Source organism: Aphidius gifuensis, linkage group LG2 (assembly GCF_014905175.1).
Source record: "Aphidius gifuensis isolate YNYX2018 linkage group LG2, ASM1490517v1, whole genome shotgun sequence".
NCBI classification, from domain to species: Eukaryota; Metazoa; Arthropoda; class Insecta; order Hymenoptera; family Braconidae; genus Aphidius; species Aphidius gifuensis.
In genome coordinates, this window is record NC_057789.1 from 4,931,653 (window position 1) to 4,955,213 (window position 23,561).

A 23,561-nucleotide genomic window follows, 5' to 3' on the forward strand; every position below is an offset into this window, starting at 1 on the left:
GCGTTTTAACCGGGGAAAACGACGACAACAACGCATACAAGTACACACAAATATATACCCAGGATATTCCCTCGTGCAGATCAACCACTGACACCACCCACTCGCTCTCTCGCTCTCTCTTTCTCATAACATTTTGTGTGTGTTATTATGCGACTGCGATGTTTGCCTCATATACATGTGTTAAACAGTATTTCTGTATAAAAAAATTGTAATTGTAGTTGTGAATAGTAGTCGACAGATTCTGCCAAGCTCGAGAGTCGAGAGCTTGCAGTGCTAAAATCAACTGCGCTGGAAGTTCATCTCTATGAGCTTTTATTTTGTATTTATAAAATTATAAAAATTCAAGTTAATCAAGTATCAAGTCAGTGTAATCATTTTTTTTTTGTGCGACAATATTTCATGTGAAATTATAATATTGTTTTTAACGAATTAGAAAAACAAATATATTTATCAATAGCTAGACAAAATGTTTAAGATATTGGTAAATAATTAAATCAACGATTTTTAACAAAACAATCATATTTTTTAATTTTTATTGCTCAAAAAAAAAAACATTAAAATCGTTCAAACAATTGTTAAAGATATTTTAATTATTCGATTTTTGAAAATTAAAAACTCAATTGTTCGATTGTGACATATAAATATCAATAATATAGTAGTTAAGTGTTGAAGTTTTTTTTTTAAAATTTGTTTTCATGAAAAACATGATGGCTTTTATATGAAAACTAAAAAAAAAAAGAGAATAAGTGTTTTTTAAAAATGACATGTCAATTTGATTGACAATAGTTTGAATGTTTAGTGTTAAAAATTTGACATTATATTTAAAATATCATTTATGATATTTATTGTGTGTTAATAAATATGCATTTGCATTTTGAAACAACCAGCAATGCTAAATGTGACTCGAATATATTGTCTCTCAGTTGGATGGGCAAAGTGCCTGATGAATTGCCCGAGGTAATTAAATCATAATTTTATATAATGAAATAACTAAATAATTTTACACTAATATTTAGTCATTAACAAAAATAACATTTGCATAATTCTACTAATTAAAATTTATTCATTTACAAAAAATTCAAAAATTACTCCAATAACAATAATTAATTGATAATTTTCTTTTTCTATTATCTAATTTGACCTAAATTTAAAAAATATAATAATCTAAATTTTCTGTATAAAATTTTATTTTTAAAAATAATTATTAATGCAATAATTAACATTTAAAAAATTATATTGGAGTAATTAGAGAATTTTATTATATTTATTATAGCAAAAACATTTCTAGAGAGTAAAATTTAGAAAAAAAATATTGTAAATAATCGAAAACAACAAAAGGGTATTTTAAAATATTTTAAATATCTTTTAAATATTTTTATCAGAATATAAAAAATGATAAAAATAATAAAACTAGGAAATGACGTGATAATACTAGAAGACTGATAAGAACAGAGAAAAATAGAAAGCTACAGAAATCAACTAGAATTTTCCTTTCTGATAACAGTACCACCACCCCCTTTCTCGCTCACCACCCATAAAAATAAAAAATCCAACACTATCTCCAGTTGATGACAATTGTTTTATTTTATTCAAAATTATTGTAAATGTATATTTTGAATATTTCACATTACAAGTTGTCAGCAATAACTATTTTTGTACATTGCATTTTCTTGGCATTTCTTAAACTTGACCACAAATTATGCAACAAAATAACTACCAAGACATTGACATCATTTTTTTTTTTTTTCTATTAATAAAGGTCATTATCAAGGGTAATTAATACAGTGAAAAAAAAAATATAGGACAAACTTGAATAAAATTATTTACATTTAAATATTGCAGAGACTAATTTGTAAATTTTGATCATTAATTTAATTTTTCAAGTAAAAATGTTATTTAAAAAAAAAAAAAAACACAAATTGAGTAATAAAAAATATTTTAAAAAATTTTTTTGGTTTTTTACATCATAAAAAATAAAATTGTATGTTAAAAATAAAAATGAATACCAAAAAATTATTTGATTTTATCACAAGAATGTCAATAGTCCAAGGGAGAAAAATAATCGAATAACCACACCCATTTGACATTCCATTTGACTTTCAGTGTCAGAGCAACAAAATTCGATTATGAAAATTTCATTATTTCCTGTCGTTAAATGCTTTTCAACTATGGGTCTTCAGTAGTCATATCCTCATGACTTATTAGTCTTTAAAAAAAAATAAAATCTATATTTAAATTATCATCATTAAAATATTTAGTATATGTAATTGTTTATCTAATAAAATAAATACATATATTGTTAATTTGCATTTTGAAGATGTATAGAAATTAAATGAGGGGATGAACCAGTTGGACCATTATCGAGCTTCACTCGAAACGAAATTCACCCTTCATTCAATGATACATCCCTCAACTCAGTCAACTGCACATATACCAAAATTATATGCATATTTGTATGTGTCACAGCAATGTTGCTAATCAGCTGAGATTTACCACATTTGTAACACTCAATACTGTACTTTTTTTAAAGCCATATTTTACAAAACTCACACACGTGACTCAATGATTTTTATTTTAATTAATTTTACCTTTTTATTTTTATTAGGCAAACAATTATCAATTATTCTCTTATAATTTTTTTTTTAATATAACAAACAATCTTTTTGTTTGATTAAAAAGCCCGAAGCTTTTTATTAAAAATAAAAAAAAAAGTAAATGAATGGTTTGTCTCATCAAACAATTTCAAATATAAAATAATAAAAATGTCTTGAGTTTTGATAAATATATATATTATTTTTAAATAATAATAAAAAAGGTTTAGTATTTTTGGTGTATATAAGGGTGATCAAATACTGAAAAATATATTTTTGTGGAAAGTGCCTGGAGTAGTATATAGTAGTCACGAAACAACCCCAATTTAACTACACTACTTCAATGAAACTTCCAAGCACAATGTGTATGTTTTTCCAACCATCATCATAATCATATATATATATTTTTTTTTCTTTCTTTTAAAACACTTTGTTCATTGTATAAAACAAGTACAATATGTATTTATATATATACATTGTTTGTTCATATCCTTTTTCATTGAAATATTTCTTACAGTAAAAGAAGCACTATCATCATCAACCCTCTCTCTTATTCTCTTGCTCGCTATCTTTTTTATTTTTATTTTCCCCTGTATGTACATATAAATTTCCGAGTTATTTCATAATTATATGCTGATGGGACATACATAGAAGGGTAGATATTTCTTCATAAATATATATACTTGAAAGACTTCACTGATGGTCCCCATCATTGAGAATGTCCTCAGGCATGATACTTGAAAATTGGAAAAGTAGCAGTTTCATTTCCTACTTTTAGACATTATTGAATAATTTATACGATGCCAATTACTTCGAGCAAATTATTATACATTTTTTATATTTAATTATAAATATTAAATGCTTATAAATTCAAAATGAATATATTATTCTTTTATTTAAAATACAATTTATAAACAAATAAATTATATAATAAAATAATATGAATTTTTTTTCTTTTGAATTTAAAATTATAATGAATAAACTTTATTTTTAATTTGAAAGAAAATACTTGTATTATTTCATTAAAAATAAACATTATAATTTTATTTATTTTTTTCTTTATAAATTTATTCATATTTTATATCTTTAAAGATGTTTGTCCTAGTTTTTAATTATCATATTATTTATTTATTCAAATATATATATTTATAGAAGAAAAAACTGTTTATTATTTATTATTATTTTTTTTTTTTTTTCAAGTGGTTACTTAACATGTCAATGTTTATTATCAACCAATGATAAAATTGAAGTTTTGCTTTATTCAGCATTTTATGTGCTTCATTTTATTGAATAATAAATAAACTTGAATATTTTTTTTAAATTTATGTGATGAAATATGTATGCATATATATTTTTTTTCAAATAGTTTTTAATTTTTTTTAAACATTAAATAATGCTCGGACCATGCTGAAATTTTTTTGAGAATAATTGAAACCTTTCTCTATTTGCTTGATTTTTTTTTTAAATATCTACCTATCCGTTTTTGCAGGAGAATTTTCTATTTAAACAATCATGTAATTAACAAAATATTCGAGGTAATATATCTTTATAATTTGAATGACAGACATCAAGTAGTTTCGATGTCTTTTTTTTTGTTTTTTTTTTTCATCATGCATTGTTGCTGATGTCAGACTATATATCCAAAGTCTATTGTTCATACAGGGCTTGTCTCAGTTTTGTTGAGTGGATGGTACCTCTTGAGTGTGTTGAAAACGGAAGTATAGTCTTCTTCTAAAAGCTACCTTGAACAGGCCTTACAATTCAAAAGTACTTGTATCTTTGCTTTTCTATTTCTACGTCTTTTCACCATCATCAATTCACCCTATGTACATTTTTTTATTTTTTTATTTTTTATCTGTTAAACATTTATACCCTAACAACTGATGATGTCCTCTTCAGCCTTTCATATTTCAGGGTGTTTTTTTTTCTTCTTTTCTTTTCTTCCATGATAAAAATATCGATAGATAATAACAATGTTTAAAGCATTCATGGGGATTTTGTTATACAACGTTTGATCCGAAATCCAAAGACTGACAGTGACTGTAAGACGATTTACTTTTAAAAAATTTTTCTTATTAAAGCTTAAAGCTTTTCTTTTTCAACACAATTGAAAACTTATTATTATTTTATTTTTATATATAAAAAACTTATGATTAGGGGAGAAAAAAAAAATGTTAAACATGATTTGTTGTTGATATTATTCCATGTAGATGAAATATAATTTTATCGTTTTTTTTTTTTTTCCCTTTTTCAATATGTGTTTGTGTGATAATAAAAATTTGTTGTATTTCAAGGTACCATATGATCATAAAAAACATAAAAATATTTTATCATTATAACTCAAATATTTTATTGCTTCATAACGTTGATTAGTCTGTTGACTTGGTTTGATTAAATATATACAGAACGTGTCTATTTTCTCATCCATATTCAATATTTTTTTTATTTTTCATTCGATTTTTTTTCATCTTTTACAATCTGCCAAACTGACTTGTGTTACTTTCCAAGATTAAGAAAAGAAACAAAAAAAAAACAAAGATAAAAAAAAAGTTGAAACAATAATAGAAGAAAAAGGGGTAAAAAAAATGGAGAAAATGTCAGACAACATTAGTGTAAATTAAATTTGTCTATATTGGTTAAAAGCTTCTTGGGGTAAAAAAAAAATTAAATTAAAATAAAAAACTATTGATATTATCATATTAATAGAAACAAAAGGAAATGAGTTTGATAATGTTAGTAAGAATGGTCGTATAAATCAAAATTTATAAAATAAAAACATGATTTTTTTTTTTCGTGTTAGCTCGCATTTTACCATTGTTAAATGTTGTTAGAGAAACTCGATATTCAACAGCATGAAATTGCCAAACAATTTTAGGTCGCCCGAGCCATTAGAGAGCCATTTAATACATACATAGTGATGGTCAAAACCCACCTCGTGCTTTTAGTATATCACAAGGGAATTCTTTTGATATAAAAAAGACAAAAAAAAAAAAAACAATATATAATGAAAAATTTCCAGACAGTTTAATTTTTTTTTTTTCTGGCACAATAAATATTTTTTTATTATCTTCTTCTTGAAGGAAAAAAAAAAAATACTTGTGACGACACACAATGCAGATTAATTAATTTTTTCTATCACAGCAATAAAAGCAAAAAAGAAAATGAATAAAATTCTGATATTACCACAAATCAATGAGGGTATAATTAACTCCGCAACCAAAAACAGACGAAAAAATAACGATGAAAAAAAATTTTAAAAATGTAACAGTACTAGAGAAAAAGCCCAACGAGACAGAAGAGCTATTAATTGTTTGTGAATTTAGGCTGAAAGACCAGAGAAGCATGATCGTATTGGAATTAGAAATAACAAAAATTAAATATTATTTTTTTTTTTTTAAAAGTGTTATAAATCAAGTTAACTAAAATCTAACTTTATGGAAAAAGATAAGGGTAGTTTTTTTCTATGTTTTTTTCTACCCCTAATTACATAGCAGCTTTTTTATTTTTTTATTTTTTTTACCAAGCTTATGATAAACGTTGTTAAAAATTTTTAATTAATATATTCTTGATAAAACTAATAGAAAAAAGATAAAAATTTAATCAATCAAATTATTTATATAATAAATTTTTAAAAAATCTAATTACTTTCTTTTATCTAAAATACATTTTGAAACATAAAAAAAATTAATGTTAATGTTCTTTTCGTTACTTAAAAAAATTAGGGAGTGAAAAGATTAATGTTTTTCATGATGTATACTAAATATAAAATGATAAAATAATATATATAAATATAAAATTCACTCGTGGTGTAAATATGGGCGTTAAATTACGATCAATAACAGCAATGTTGTGAAATGAAAAGTTATATACTCAATCTGATAATCAAGAGAGGGACTAAAGAACAAACGTAAAAGCTTTACCCTAGCTTAGGAATATTTTTTTCTTAGCTATCCAATACAACACCTCCATAAACCTATACCAAAAATTAATTCAACAAACAATTTATCTGGATCATATAAACTGGATCATTCAATACAAATAACAAATAAAAAAAAAAAAATTCAAGCAATTAAATATAAAGAGGGCAAGAATATTGAGTATATAAAAAAAAAAAAAAAAATGGAGAGAAAAGTCACAGCAAGTTTTACTTCTAGACTATATATATTTTCCATGAACTTGGTTTTTTTTTCCTGGTTCTTTTGTATTCAGGCTAAATGCTTTTATGATTTTTTTTTTTATTATTCTGACAATATCAAGCATCACATACTTTAAAAGTTTAATCAACAATAGCCATTGACGTATATATATACTCCTTTGGTTTCCGTTGAATTTTGAGCTTGCAGACAGTATTCAATGTACCCTGACTAAGTATTTGTGTTATTGTTCTGAGTACGAGGAGTATGAGGAGTTAACCATTGACAAACGTATACAAGATAGGTCTTTCAGATAAAATTCAAGGAAATCTATATGCTCCCTTTGGACCATGACAAAAAATATTATATAAAAAAATCATAATTAAAAAGTATAAAAATAAGTTTATTATTAAATATATTTTCTAAATTTTTTTTAAGTTAGATAAAGTCTGAAGGAGATAAAGATTGTGTGCAATAATTAATTTATTTCTTTTTTTAAAGATTTAATTTGTATCATATACAAATGTTGAGATGAAAAAATAAAATAAAATAAAAAAAGATATAAATTAGACTAGCAGAATCAAAGAATAACGAGTATTTTATAATTTATAATTTGTGAATTATTCCTTTCTATTTGACAGGACGAAGGATGGAAGTTGAATCGCACAAATTATTATCAGGAAGGGTGGTTGGCAACTGGAAATGCCCGGGGTCTTGTTGGGGTGACCTTTACTTCATCCCATTGCAGGACCAGAGCAACTGAGGCACCACTAAGAGCCAACTACAATTTACGAGGACATCAGAGTCAGGTGAGATTTATTTTAAGTCAATGTTTAACATTGAAATAATGCTGATAATGCTATTCAATTCTAAAAAAAATTCTATCACTACCATAAATTTATTAAATTTACATTCAAATCATGATTTGAAAAATTTCATCTAATAAAAATAAACAAGTATTTATTTATATTTGAAATAAAAATATATACACAACAATAAATTCTAATTTAGCAAAATTGAAAAATAAAAATGTAACATGATTTATCATAACTTTTTTATATTTTCTTTTTCAACAATTTTATAACTTGAAAAAATTAATTAAATGAAAAAAAAAGTTGAATATATAGTACTCACTCGAGGCTCATGGAAAGCCAGACTAGTCAGCTAGATTTCATTTCAATTTTATGCAAATATATATATATTTTTTTTTTATCAGAAATACTATATTAAAGTGAATTCAATGAATAGAAATTCCAAGGTAGTGAAATTGATGGAAATTGATTTTTTATATTTTTTTTTTCGATGTACAGTTTGAAGATTGAAAGACATCTACAGATACAGCAAGCAAAAAAATATCTTGAAAAATATATTATATCTAAAAAGTAGTTGTTAATTTCCGGTAAAAAAATTAATCTTTTAAAAATTAATATTTATTATTATTTGTTTTAATTTATTTGAATTAAATTAACTGATCAATTTATTCTTAACTTGATTCTAATAATTTCAAAGCGGAAGTTTAATACAATCAATGTTAAAGTTACGCCCATATATAAACTCCATCCTTTTTTGTTATCTCATCCGTTGAATATCGAGATTTATCAAGAATTTACACAACTTTGTATTTTTTTTTATCCACAACCCTCATTTTCGACGTGAGTTTTTGTTGGATTCTATTATATACATAAAACCCAACAAATTGTACGCCTCTGGCACACGACGATGAAAGGGTCGAGAGAATTTTGAAAAGCTCTAGGCATACAGGTGCATCGATTTTCCCTTTTTTTTTATACTTTGTATATATTTTTTTTATTTATTCTTTCTCATATGCTTTTTTTCCCTCATTTCATTTATTTTTATTTTTATATTATTTCTGTTTTACGTACCCGAAGGATCGATTTATCCGTACGGCTTTTGAGACTCGTCAATTAGAGTGAGGTAAACCACACTTCAAGCTATACATAGCAAAAAAAAAAAAATGTAAAAATACTGCAGCATGCAAGTATACATATAGGAAAAATGAAAATTATGAAAAAAACTTTTTAAAAATTTATTTAAGCGTAAACACGCGTCGTTCAATAATTAACTCGTATAACAAGTCAGTCATGTAAAACAAAATCATTGTACTAAAATTGTACTAAATCAACAAAGTCTCATTTATTTCAATTGTTAAAAAAAATTTACGTCATCATCATCATTATCAGCCTACCGTCATATAATCAAAAAAAGGGTTGAAAATAATAAAAAAAGGAAAACACTTTTGAATACATAAAATTCTACTTTCTTGCACATTCTCATTATTTTTTTCATTATCATTTATTATTATTTTTATTATTTTTTACTTTTAGTATATATATATTACTAATGAGTTCACGTGTTGTTAATTTTCGACGTCTGGTTAATATTTTTTTAATGAAAAAAATATATATATTTATCTCGTGAATACATGAGGAATTTTTCAACTTGAAATTATGTATTTGACCTTTTATTTTTGCCAATTATTATTATTTCATGACTGTTGAAATTTATTTTATTACACAGACAAAATAATATTTATAATAAAATTAACCATGAATTTACCAAGAGCCAACCCTGACCTCCTGGCGATCTCTGGGGTAATATTAAATTCTGGCGCACGAGTCTTAAATCACCACAGGTCGTCGAAAAAATAAATAATAATAATAAATTCTTTTGAAATGTGAAGAAATATATATAAATTCTGAGTGAGAGTGAAAAATTTAATCAGACGTTATCATCTATTACTGAAAAAAAACTTTAAAGTGAAAAATATATAGAAAAAAATTTACAAAACCAACAAGTAGTATCAAAAAAAGCTCTGGGCTTTTTGTTTTCCAATTATATCATCTGTAAAAATGGCTGTTTTTTTTTTGGTCGACCAAAATTATGTGCTTTTTATGTGTTTTTATAATTCAATATAATTAAAAATTCAACATTTATTTTATTAGAATAGGATAAAACTACTTGATAAGTATAGAATTTTTCGAAATAATAATATAATGATATTAATGTATTTAGAAAAAAAAAAAATTATTCAAATAAAAAGTAATTAAAATAAAAAAAAAATTTTAATGTAGAATTAAAACACATAAAAAGCACATAATTTTGGTCAAAAGTTCATTGGAATAAGTTGATTATTAAAAAAGTTGTGTTAACTTAATATTAAGCTGGCACAACATTATTCAAAAAAAAATTATTTAAATTAAAAGTGATTGGAATAAAAAATTAATTCAAACGTAGAATGAAAACACATAAAAAGCACATAATTTTGGTCAAGAGTTCATTGGAATAAGTTAATTATTAAAAAAGTTGTGTTAACTTAATATTAAGGCAGCACAACATTATTCAAAAAAAAATATATAAAAGCACAAAAATCGAAAGTTCCACACAAAAATATAACACGAAAAAAGCATAAAATTTTTGTTCTAACTATATTAGTTTGTGCCCATTGTGGTGTGCTAACTTTTTAGAGGTAATTTTTTTTTTTTCGTTAAATGATGGTCGTATCAAAATGTCACTGTCTAACTTTACAGTCCATGAACGACAATAACCTATGTGAAGTTGATGCATGTATTCGCCTGAAAAGATACAAAATTTTTGTCCACACCTAGACGAAAAAAAAAAACAAAAAAAATGAAAGGAAAAGTCAAATACTTTTAACCCTTTCAAATATTTATCTGAGTATACTTTCCATCTCATTTTGCCTGTACTCAAACAATGTAACATGTTGAAAAAATTTGTTGAACAATTTTTCTCATGAATCTTCATGGTGTTTGAAAATATGCCTGACTACATGTTCCATCACACTTATCACGTACAACCAAGAACATATTTATTTATTTTTTTTTATGTTTTTGTTCTCATCTTCAAGCCCTGACACGTGAAAAAAAAAAAAAAAAAAATCAACAAGGGTAAAAACCTCGAAGGGGAACTTTGCCTCACCATCAGCTAAAACTTTTGAGACATACAAGAGAAAAATTCCCTTGGTTAATCTAAAAAGCTTTGTAAAAAATATAAAGCTAATTTTTTTTTTCTTTGGTACCAGTGTAGAGAATAATATTATTATTTTGTGATTTATATTTACCTTTTATTTTTGGGTGACTGTGAAGGGATGAGTCTTCATGGTATAATCTTATGTAATTGGTGTCAATGTGAAGGTTGTGATTGAACAAAAATGACACTGAAAATTTTAATATAATTTCATCCTAAACTTGAGAGTTGAGTTACTCACAAACTTGGAATATAGCCAAAAAAAAAAAAAAAATTAAACAAAAAAATTTGTCATCTCACCGATTTAATATTTTAAAATATTTTTTCAAGTGCTTGATTGAAATTTATCTGGTTTAATAAAAGTAGAACAAATTGCATGAAATTTTTTTGCTTCCAGAAAGGTCAATAATTTTATTTTTTTCATGCTCCTAAAATTGGCCAATCAAATTATGTTATACAATAGATATTGCAAGCTCAATCCCCTTCTCAAATCGGTCTGACAATGACGTATTATTTCTACTTATTTTACTACTAGCTGATTGATTTATTTCGTCTAGTTTATATAAAAAATTAATTCTTCAAATTGATAAATAAAAATAATCATTTTTATTGTCCAAATAATACACTGGATAATTTAAAAAAATAATTGACAGCTACATTCATTTAAAATAATTTTTTTCTCAAAGAATATTAAAATAAAAAAATGAAAAAATAAAAAAAAATTGTATGGCAGCAGACAAAACACCTCATTTCTATTCATAGCTGTACAAAGTACTTGAAAAATAATTTTTTAAACTTTTATTATAGCTTTAGCATATACATATGATTTTTTTAATTAAAATAATTTCTTTTATATTTGTAATTTAACTTGTTTAAAATTGATTATATTTTCTATTTTTTTAAATGATATTTAGTCATATTATAAACATGTCAGTTGGTAAATAAAATTAATAGGCAATAAAATCATGACATTGACACAATATACAGTGTCTGGGATTAAGTTGACTCTTAGATATCAATAACTAAGGATTAAAATCCCAGCAGATTTACTAATACTCAACGTCTACTTCTATATCTTCATTTTATTGCGTCAAATTCTCACGAAAAATACTTTTTTTTATATATATATTTTATTTTCTTTCGACAGGGTAAATGTTACAAAAGCAAAATCACATTTTACCCTCACAAACCACCCCAAGATTCAACTCTTCTTTCTTTATCCAGGATTTTCAACGTTTTCCTCGACTTTCCCCTTGCAATGAAAACAGAAATGTCCAAATCTCTAACCACCATAAAAATATATCCAAAAAAAAAAAAACTTTGTAAATAGAAAAATAAAAATCTTTTCAGTAAAATAAATAATACGAAAAAAAATTAATAATAAAATACGACGAATATAAAAAAGCTTAAAGCTTATATATCCAACATCTGTTGAAATTACATGTATATATTATCGTTTAATTTAAATATCATAAATTTAAAAGTACTTTTTATAAACTTGATCAAAGTATATAAAGTGCATCCCTGATCTCCCAGTGTCATAAATGAATTTTTTTAATTTATTTTTATTATTTATTTTTATAGTATAAACTTGTGCACATCAATATTTTTATTAACCAATAATATTTTCAACAAAAGCTCAAGCGATTTTCACTGTATAAGCTAACGATTGAATACCTCAGTTTTTATCAATAGGTTCAATAGGTTGTCAGTTATTCCCAGAGGTGTATTTTAGCCTTTTTTTTTTTTATTTTTTTCTTTAGATTAGCTATTCAACCCCAATATACAATTGAGTTTAGATGGGCGTAAAATTTATTTGATATATAAAATGATCCAATTTAACAAATATTTATCTATTTTATCATTTTATATGATCAACATTAAAGTGTATTTTGCATTTAAATAAATATTATTATTTGAAAAATTTAAGTCAAAAAAAAGTCATGATAATACACGTAATATATAATTTTAAAAAGTAAAAATGGGTGTATGTATAAGGGTGTCGTGGATATAGAGCTACAGAGAAGTTATCGATCTGGCACACGCAATGCTGTTTTATAGGAGGGTTCTCAACTAGCTGGACTGTGGTTCTTACACCCTCTAGTTTTGTATTTATCAACCCCCAGTGTCATTTTTCTTATGCAGTATATATATACGCACATTTACAGCTATCACATACACTCAGACATCTTGACTTAAAAATATGCACAACCATTTTCCAAGACACTGAACTCAAAAGTCGTCGGATAAATTTTATTATATGCAGACAAAGTTAATCTGCTGACAAAAAGAAAATAAAATAAATAAATAGAGCTTTCAAAGAAAGACTAGAAGAAAAGCTAAAATAATTGTTGAGAAAAAAAAATAACACGACAAGTTTCTAATGAAATACAATATTGTATTTGATTGATTTTTTTTTTTCTATTTAAAGATTCGATGAAATATAGTCAAACTGTTTGTATTATACTCAAGCCCTTGACAAATCAAATCAATATATTACTATTATATAAATTCAACTTGTTTGTTTGTCTATAAAATTATTAATTACTATCAATAAAAATTCAATGACAATTTTTATTTTATATTTGTCATCAACTTTCTATTATATAATTAAATTTTTATTTTTCTCCACTAAATTAAATTAATTTTTACGACTTTGTTTGCTCATTTTTAAGGCCAACTTGCTTCAAGCTGTTTTTTTTTAAAAAAAAGATTTAGAAAATTTAAATATTAATAAAATTTCTTTTGCACCAGTTAATTCACAGACAACAATCATTAAAATCAAGGAAAAAATAATTAAAAAAATATTGTTCACCTCGACCCTATATATAAACGACATTAGAGAAAAAAAAAAAAAAATCTATAAATAGATTTGTACTCGATCAATATAACTACTGAACCTTAAGAAAAATGATTACTTTCATGGTTTCACATCAATTGTCTGGGCTGATGACAGGACAATGACCCATCTTGAGTTGATCAATTTGTCTTAAAACTTTATCATCCGAAACTTTGACAAATTTATTTCTAATTTATTTTGATGACAGTGTTGAAAAAAAAAAATAACAACTAAGCTGTGCTTTCAAGTTGTGACTTTTATTTTTATCTTTTTTTTTAGTGTATCTAGGTTGATCCTTAGTTGATTAGAGAGAGATTTAGATAAACATAATACTCAATGTAATCGTTTTAATCTTCGCATGTAATTTTCTATGATATATTAGAAAAGTTTATGTACAAAGTTTGTACATGTTGTTGGTAGGTGAGGTTTGTCGAGAGTGTCAATTTTTTTTTTTTTTGTTTAAGGATCACATTATATACAAACTTCACCTTTTAGCTTAGATGTATTGTGGCTGCATTTATGTATACATGACTCTTTGATTTAGGTGAACATAAAACCACTGGAGTTTATAAATCCAAGTAGAACATGTCAGTGGATAACAGAGTGGTCACGTGAACCAACTTACTTAATTTATTTTTATATAAAATTTACTTTTTACATGAAAATATATATATTAACAATTTATTTTTTTTTATTATTATTTATACCTTGTTTTTTTTTTATTTATTTAAATGAAAATTTATCTAGATATTTGTGGGTGATATTATGAAGGATTATTCATTGGCATTACTGATCGATCCAATGAAATATAAACTCCCAGTGACTTTGCATATCGAGGTCGCAATATAGATGAAAATAGAATACCTACTTTTGACATGCAATATCTGTCAAAACTTTTCAAAATCAAATTTTTTTTTCTTTTTAATAATAAAACTTTAATTTTAACGAGTTTATTGTAATTTGTTTTAAATTTTTTCAATTAATTTTTTACAATAAATGGTCACTATTAAAAATCAATCGTTTTTATTTTTTTTTGTTAATAAATAACTTTTTTTTTTAATCAATTTATTTTTGTATTTTTTAAATTTGTATATAACAATTTTTTTTTGTATATTTTCAGGTCGTTCTTGTCAAATGGAATGAGCCATATCAAAAATTGGCCTCATGTGACAGGTCGGGAGTAATATTCGTGTGGATCAAATATGAAGGAAGGTGGAGCATTGAATTAATAAACGATCGTAATATACCAGTCACGCACTTTTCTTGGTCTCATGATGGACGTATGGCATTGATATGTTATCGGGTAAATTTTCAAGATTTTTTTTCCTTTATTTCTTTTCATAATGTCAACACATTTGTTTACTTTTTTTTAAATTGTTAAATGACTTTGACCTGACTAACAGAAAAATAATGATTATATCAATATTATAACACTTGTGTTTGAGGTACAACCGATGGAACGGGCATATTTTTCTAATTTTTAATTTATTTATTTATAACAACAAACGCAAAATCCCCTTCAATGTTATCCGTATTTTAAATTTTTAACCGAAACGTTTTTTGTTAAATGGTGCCACTAAATCTGACCATGAATAGCCCCTTGCTTGTGTTATCAAAAGTAAATTCAAAGTTTTCTAATTTATTTATTTTTTAATTTAAATAAATAAATTTAAATAATTTAATATTTATCATTTAAATTAATGTAGTATAATAATAAGTTTGAATGCAAATCCTTGGCAGTGTTCATTGCCAAAAGTATTTTTTTATTTAGCAATTTTTTTTTAGTGTTGAGTTCTTTACACATAAATCCAGAAAAATAAATATTTTATTACTACTTTGACAGTCTTTATTTCACTATATTTATTATTGATTTTTTTTATTCAAAGGATGGGTTTGTTCTTGTGGGAAGTGTTGGTGGACAAAGATACTGGTCATCAATGTTGAATGATCAAGCAAAGATAACTTGCGGAATATGGACACCAGATGATCAACAGGTATTTTCAATAATTTTTTTTACACAACACCATTATTTTTATAAATTAACTATTTTTTTATCACATCATCAATTAAAGTAATCAATTATTTTTAATTCTCTTGATCAATTAAAATAATCTGATGATTTTCTGAGAATTCAAGTAGCAAAATTTTATCTCCCTTTAATTGTCTGTCTAATTAATAAATAATAAAAATAAAAAAATTATTATACAGGTTTATTTTGGTACGACAACTGGTCAATTAATTGTCATGGATGTTCATGGTGCTATGGTCTCAGAGGTACAGTTATCTGCTGGTGTCACGTCAATGGCTTGGAGTGCCGAAAAATTTAAGATGGAAGAGGGTGATGATGATGTCTCGACCGATCAAACTCACCAAGGTAAAAGTTTATACATTATTTTTATTATCACGTTAATAATATATGAGCTATCCTTCTGTTGACCAGACAGAATAAATAAATAAAACAATAAACTTTGATAAATTAAATTTTAAAAAGAGTGCTAAATATTTTGTGGTGATATTTTATTTTTAAATTTAAAACAAATAATAATGCTGAGGTCATTGGTTAAATGTCAGCATAATACAATCGATTTATAATTTAATAAAAATATGAATATTTTATCGGTGCTTTAAAAAACTGATTTTATATTGATAAAAAATTTGATAATAGAATATCTCATCAAAAGCTCAGTAATCATTAACGATAAAAAATTCAAAAGAAAAATAAAATAAAGCTGCTTAATTGTTTTTTAATTGAGTAATTGAATTATTAAATTTAATAGATGAACAAAATTATATTTTGGCTGTGTGTTTGACAAATGGCCATATTGTCATGCTAAGGTCATACGATGATATTTCACCAATAACAATTAAGACTGGTCTAAGAGCACCGTTATATGCTGAATGGAGTAATTCAAGAAAATTACTTGCAATTGCCGGAAGCAAAGAAATCAATAGCACCAATGGAAATACTTGTGAATATAAAAATCGTATTAAATTTTATTCAGATACTGGAACACTTATTTACAGAACTGAACTTCCATATACTCAGGTAATTTCATTTTTCTTTTTAATTATAAATTTTTTTATAATTTGTTTCTTTTTTTTTATTCAATATCTCAAGTTTTTAATGACATTTAAAATTTGACCTAATTAAATGACATAAAGCAATATTGATAGATATTTTTAAACTTTTTAAATAATTCATAAAATCATTATTAATATTTTTTTATATTTTATATAAATATATTGGGAAAAAAAAAATAAATTCATTTATCATTTTCATAGTCCATTAATCTTTATCAACTGGAGGATTTTTTTGTTCTTTTTTTTTGTATTTAATGAAGCTCAAATGATGAAAAAATAGAATATAATATTTCGAGTAAAAAACAAGACAAATTACTAAAATTTAACTAGATCATTTTTTTTATCATTCAATTTGCATAGAATATATAAATTATTAATGTAGATAAAAGTAAAAAAAAATTGAACAATTGATTTTTGGTTTATTTCAGTGTCGTATTTCGGCATTAACGTGGGGTCACAATGACAGACGTTTGTTTATTGCAACTGGGGCTCGTGTTCATGCTGCCTGGGTCTCCAGGTGAGGACTATTGAATTTTAATTATTATACAAAACTTTTATCATTTCAAAAGTAATTTTAAAAATAAATAAATAAACTTTTTAAACTAAAAACTTTGTGGTTTTTTTTTGTTTAGACGAATTGGATCATTGCAGCTGTTATCAAGGCTGTCAGTACGTTCTTCTTTAACTCATGAATCTGGTGTTGAACAACTTCCCCTGCCACCAAGGCTAAAATCTCTAGTTGGAGCACTTTTTGCCAATACAATAAAGTAAGGTCAAATTAATTTAAGAATTTTTGTAATTCAATTTATTTTTATACGAAATTTTTGTCTTTTATTTATTTTTTCTTATTGAAAATGAAAAATCTTAGCAATTCAAGTATTAAATTTTATTAATATCATCTCAAAGTAAAAAAGTTAAAATATAAAAGAAAAAAAAAATTTAATAATATGTTTTTTAACACGTAATCTTTTATATCTATAAAAAAAAAATAGGTCGTGCGTGCCTGAGCCAACAGATTTAAGAAAGTTTGTGTCGAGGCCACCACCAGGAGGTGGTAGACTATATTGTACAATGTTAAGACATGCTGGTGAACCAGCACCATGTTATACTTTGTATCTTGAATATCTTGGTGGCTTGGTGCCACTTTTAAAAGGTCGTAGAACAAGTAAAATACGTCCTGAATTTGTAATATTTGATCCACAAGCACAAGATATTAATTTGGCTAATGATTCAATATCACAATATTTATCATTCAATGATACATCACGTTCAGATACACGTAAATATCATTCGGAGCCACAAGTTTATAAATACAGTGATGGCTCTGATACAGATAAAGATACAACTGATTTAGCTGATTCACCAAAACATCGAAGAAGACATCGTAAAAGACGTGGTGAAAAAACATCAGATGATAATGATTTAACATATGTTGATACACTACCAGAACATGCAAAATTAGTTGAAGTTACTTCAAATATATGGGGAACAAAATTTAAAATTCATGGTTTAACTGATTCAGTACCAGCAAATTTAGGCCAAGTTACTTATAGAACGTCATTGTTACATTTACAACCAAGACAAATGACACTTGTCATGACAGAATTACGAGATGATCTTCCAGCAGGTATATATATAAAAATAATCAATCAATAAATAATTGATGATTGATAATAATGATTTTATTTGTATTTATATTTAACAGGTCCAGATCCTAGTTTCAATCCAAATTTATTTTCTGAAGATGAAGAAGAAATATTTCAAGAGCCCCAGGGAGCATCAAGATCAACTCAAGATGTACAACCACCACCAATAGCACCAATGACACCTCGTAATGCTCGTCTAAATACAAATAGACCAAAATCACAAATATCAAATCAATTTATTGGTAATGAAAATTCAATAGCAACGGCAGTTGTACATACTGATAATTATGAAGAAGATTTTCCATATGTTGATCGTCAGGGTATTATTGATTTTTGTGAAAGTATACGTGCAACATCAAGTACAACATACAGATCACAAAGACACAATGCACCACGTTGTTGTGATGTGCCAGCATTACAATCACCTAAAAATGCTGTTGCACCAACTCAAACACTTATTGCAACATCAAATCAAACAAATGATTATTCAACTAATATACAAAGAGTTAAAACAGCACTTGCTGATCAACAAACAATACGTAAAGAATTTGAAAATAATAAAATTAATAATAATGATGATAAAATTAATAATATACCATCATGTCAAACAAATATTATACAAACATCAATGCAAAATGGACAAAATTCAATTATAACAAATAATCATAATAATAGTAATAATAATAATAATAATAGTAATAATAATAGTAACAATACACAATCACAACAAGTTTATATTAATAATAATAATTCAACTGGTGTACAAAATAGTAATACAAATTATATTAATACAAAAAATAATAATAAAACAAGTTGTTATGGAACAAATTTAACATCATTAAATTTAACGAAAAATTTTCATACAACAACAAATGAATCAAATTCACCAACATCATCATCATCGTCATCATATCCAAATACAAATTTTGTAACATCATGTGGTAATTCACAATGTTCACATAAAAGAAAAGAAAAAGAGGGTAAAACAACTGGTTGTTGTGGTAAATCAAGTGGTAATCATACTAATCAAGTTGGTGTATCACCATGTAAAAATGAAGAACTTAGATTTATTGATGAAGAATTTATTAAAAATGATATTGAATTTAATGGACAAATATGTAGTGTACATAGAACACCAACTGTTGCTAGTATTGGACCATTATATTCATCACTTGATCCAATGGTACGTAGTTGTAGTGTTGGATATTTAGATTTAGTTGATGCTCAAATGGTACCATGTGATGTTGCATTAAAAATGTTAAGAAAAGAAGCACCAAATAAACGTCTTGTTCTTGTATCAAGAAAAACTAAAAAAAGAAAAAAAAATAAACAACAACATGATCATCAACAACAACAAGAACAACAACATCAACAACAACATAAACAAAATCCACATGATAATGATTTACAAGATAATTCAAAGCCAAAATTACGTACATGTGGTAAATCAAAAAGTTTAGATTCAAGTGATATGTTTCCAAGTTGTGAAAATATTGTATTAAAGCCAAAATTATCTGAACATATTGAAGAAGCAAGTGGATGTACAAATGATATATGTGAAAATTTTTCATTATTAAATAATAATGATAATAAAAATGTAACATTAAATATAATACGTGATGAATTAGAAGAAATAAATAATAATAATTCAAATAAATTACGTATTGATGATAATTCTTGTGAGGCAAAATCAAGTGGTTCATTGTCATCATCATTAGATGGTCTTGCAGCAAGATTACGTGATTTTGATGATTGTCATAGTTTACCACCACCATCACCAAGACCAAGTGGTACTAGATTACCAAGAAGTAGTCCAGCAAGTTCACCAAGTAGTCCAGCACCATCAAAAAAAGGTAAAAGACCAGCATCAGCATCACCAATTAGAAGAAGGCTATTGTCAAGTCCATTATTAAGTAGACGTACACGTAAAAGTCGAGGTGAAAGTTCAGATGATGAAATACAAGCTCAAGATGAATCATCAAAAAGTTATAGAAATTTGGAAACATTCCAAAAAGCTCAACTTCGTCAAAAGGTAAGAATAGATATATTTCTTTTTTATTTATTTATTTTTTCTTTCACTGGATATTATTATTTTTGTGCTATTATATGGCCTTGATAAAAATAAGTAGAACAATTTTTTATAATAGTATACTTTAATAATAATAATTATTATGACTATTATTTTATTGTTTAGCTATTTTTGGATGTGGCTATAGAATATAATAGTACTTGCCAGAGATGCCTCTATTTATTTGAATGTTTTTTTTTTCATTTTTCAAGCTCAAACAAAAAGCTGGAGGATTGACGGGAAATAAAGCTGAAGAGCTTGTTATGCACAACAAAGCACCAATGTGGAATGAATCAAGTCAAGTATATCAACTTGATTTTGGTGGTCGTGTTACTCAAGAGAGTGCTAAAAATTTTCAAATTGAATATCGTGGTAAACAGGTGGGTTATTTTTGTTATTTTAGGTTTTTTTTGTTTATAAAAAACTTTGTATAAATTGATTTTCTAAATTAAATATATATTTTTTCGTCGTTTCTCCGAATCAACTTGGGTAAGGGAACGTTCGGAAATATTTCTCCGCGAAAAAAAACACACGCGGAGAAACATGTGAAAAAAATAATTTTACCGCGGAGAAATTCTTCTTAAATCAACGACGAGGAGAAAATTTTTCCACTCATTTCTCCGCATGGATCAATTGGGGAGAAATTCGGAGTAATCGCGGAGAAATTCAGAAAAATTGTGAGAAATATTTTCACCAGGGATATGATTGAACATGATCAAAAAAAAAAAAAAAAAATTAACGTTGAGTCTTGCAGTTGGAACATTTATTTTGTGAATTATTAACACAATAACCACATATACGGCATGTTGGTACATCTTGAACGGTGCAAAACCCACCCGAGAAATGGTTTGTACTACTTAAATTGTTATACCTGCAACAGCATTGTCATTCACTCCTCCACCACCATCATCTTCACCATGTTGTCTTGGTATTGGTGCTGGTATGTATCCATCGATTCGAGGGATGATCTGGTCAAGTAGGTCACCAATAATATCATCAGCATTACGATAAACAGCAACAGCAACTGCTGGTGCTGGTACAGCAAAAATAATAGCTCGATCATATATTGGATTTGCTGGAAATTCTCCAGCATTTCCATCACCAATCATTTCATAAACGTCATGTGGAACAACATGTGGAACAACATGTGGAACAACATGTGGTTCTGGCACCGCCCACAGAACAGCTGAATCTGCTTGCATTATTTCATTTTCCACCGGAAAAAAAATATGTCCATGTTCTTGAATTATTTGATCAACGAATGCATTAAGATGAGCATTTAGAGTTTGAACGTTGCATCGATAACACCTGTTCTGTGGTATATCACCACAGGTGTGACATACTTCATCATACCTTAATGGTTGCTTGCAATGTAGACAGTATACTCCATGTGGAGCACCACAGGCGAAGCAATTGATTTGAACATGCTCTGCCATCTTGCTGAAATTATATAGGCATCACAGTTAATAGCTAGATAACCCCATAAATGATAAAAATAATGATGGTGGTCCTGATAGTATTATGATGCTTTGAGTATACATTGATCACAGTTCTTGGTGTACCATTTGCTCAGTGGTGGTGTATACTCAAAGCATGATAATACTATCAGGACCACCATCATTCGTTATATTTTTATTAGAGTTGTTTTTAAATTTCTTATTTTTATTTTTTAATTGTTATTTGAAATCAGAATTATTTTATGACAACCCTGGTGAAAATATTTCTCCGTATTTTTCCGAATTTCTCCGTGATTACTCCAAATTTCTCCGCGATTACTTTGAATTTCTCCCAAATTGACCCATGCGGAGACATGAGTGGAATAATTTTCTCCTCGTCGTTGATTTCGGAAGAATTTCTCCGCGGTAAAATTATTTTTTTCACATGTTTCTCCGCGTATTTTTATCGCGGAGAAATATTTCCGAACGTTTCTCCACCCAAGTCGATTCGGAGAAAATTCGTAAAAAATTTTGTATAAATTGATTTTCTAAATTAAATATATATTTTTGGAATTCAGGTCATGCAGTTTGGAAGAATCGATGGAAATGCATATACTCTGGACTTTCAGTATCCTTTCAGTGCCCTTCAAGCATTTGCCGTTGCCCTAGCAAACGTCACGCAACGGCTCAAGTAACCATCAATCCTCTCGAGTACCGCATTTACGATACGTACGAAATTCGTTATCAATCAATGACGTTTTCGTCCAATTCAATTTAATTAAAATTTTAATAATTATTTTTATTATCTCCCTTGCTTTTTTATTAAACCAATACATCATTGTCAAAACAAAAATTAAATACTTTTAATTTATGTTACAGATCCGTTAGAAATCTTGAATATGAATATTCGTGATTGAAAAGAAAAAAAAAAACAAAAAAACGTACTTAATCTAGACAAAAAAAAAATGGGATGTTATAACACCAACAACATCCTCATCCTCATCATCATCATCAACAGCAACAACAACATCAATTCATAATCGAATTGGATATTGTGGTTCTCGAGAGAAATAAAAATTCTTTGATCGTGTTACCGTCCAATTATTATGTTGATTTTTCAATTTTCACCTTTGCGATACTAGTCAACTTTTACTTAAAATAATTATTTATTTATTAATATAATTCTTCTGTTTTTGTATTATATATATAAAAAAAAAGCATTTTTTTTTTCTTTTTGTATAGTTTATTTAACAACGTTGAAAGAAAATGAGTGACTGAAAAAAAAAAAAGCTGTTAAATGTTATACTAGTCATTTTAATTTATTTATGTATATTATCAAAATTTATTCTAGTCAAAGTTTACTTTGCTGGTTATGCATGGGGAATTTTTTTATAAATAGATAATTTTAATAAAAAAAAATTAATATTTGTCTCGCTCTTGTTCGATCAATATGAAGCGTTATTAGTTAATCAACTCGGCCTGTTTGTAAAACGAATTTTAGAAATTAAAATACCATTTTATATAGCAAGCACGTAAATAAATAATTACACAGCTTTTAGCTGTTATCCAACGACAAGTGTTTAAATTTGAAAAGTGCAATGTAAACAATAAATTCAAAACATGAAAATATATACATTTGAAAGTTTTTGTGCCATGAAATATTTGTTATTGGAGCGTTAGATTACAATCATTATATACACAAATGATTTAGCAATTCTAAAATGCAAATATATTTTAATTTTATCACAGCTGTAATCGAATT

General features: G+C 26.1%; 1 protein-coding gene across 2 annotated transcripts; it reads left to right on the forward strand.

Moving 5' to 3' along the window:
- The first annotated feature begins 232 nt into the window (after positions 1-232).
- On the forward strand, positions 233-22,714 carry LOC122848549 (tubby-related protein 4). 2 transcript variants are annotated; one of them, XM_044146693.1, is made up of 13 exons: positions 233-957; positions 7,366-7,533; positions 14,689-14,871; positions 15,455-15,562; positions 15,777-15,942; positions 16,346-16,614; positions 17,078-17,166; positions 17,282-17,416; positions 17,642-18,276; positions 18,355-20,327; positions 20,576-20,743; positions 22,378-22,528; positions 22,679-22,714. In XM_044146693.1, the coding sequence occupies exons 1-12, from the start codon at positions 862-864 to the stop codon at positions 22,492-22,494; spliced, it is 4,107 nt and encodes a 1,368-aa protein (XP_044002628.1). In that variant the 5' UTR covers positions 233-861; the 3' UTR covers positions 22,495-22,528; positions 22,679-22,714. The 2 variants fall into 2 exon arrangements, with proteins under 2 accessions (XP_044002628.1, XP_044002629.1); XM_044146694.1 differs by having other exon boundaries at positions 22,378-22,714.
- Positions 22,715-23,561: the final 847 nt, after the last annotated feature.

Coding starts and splice junctions, on each gene's coding strand:
- LOC122848549 (XM_044146694.1), top strand. CDS start 862: ATGCATTTGCATTTTGAAACAACCAGCAATGCTAAATGTGACTCGAAT. Junction 958..7,365: donor TGCCTGATGAATTGCCCGAG/GTAATTAAATCA, acceptor TCTATTTGACAG/GACGAAGGATGGAAGTTGAA. Junction 15,943..16,345: donor GACCGATCAAACTCACCAAG/GTAAAAGTTTAT, acceptor TAAATTTAATAG/ATGAACAAAATTATATTTTG.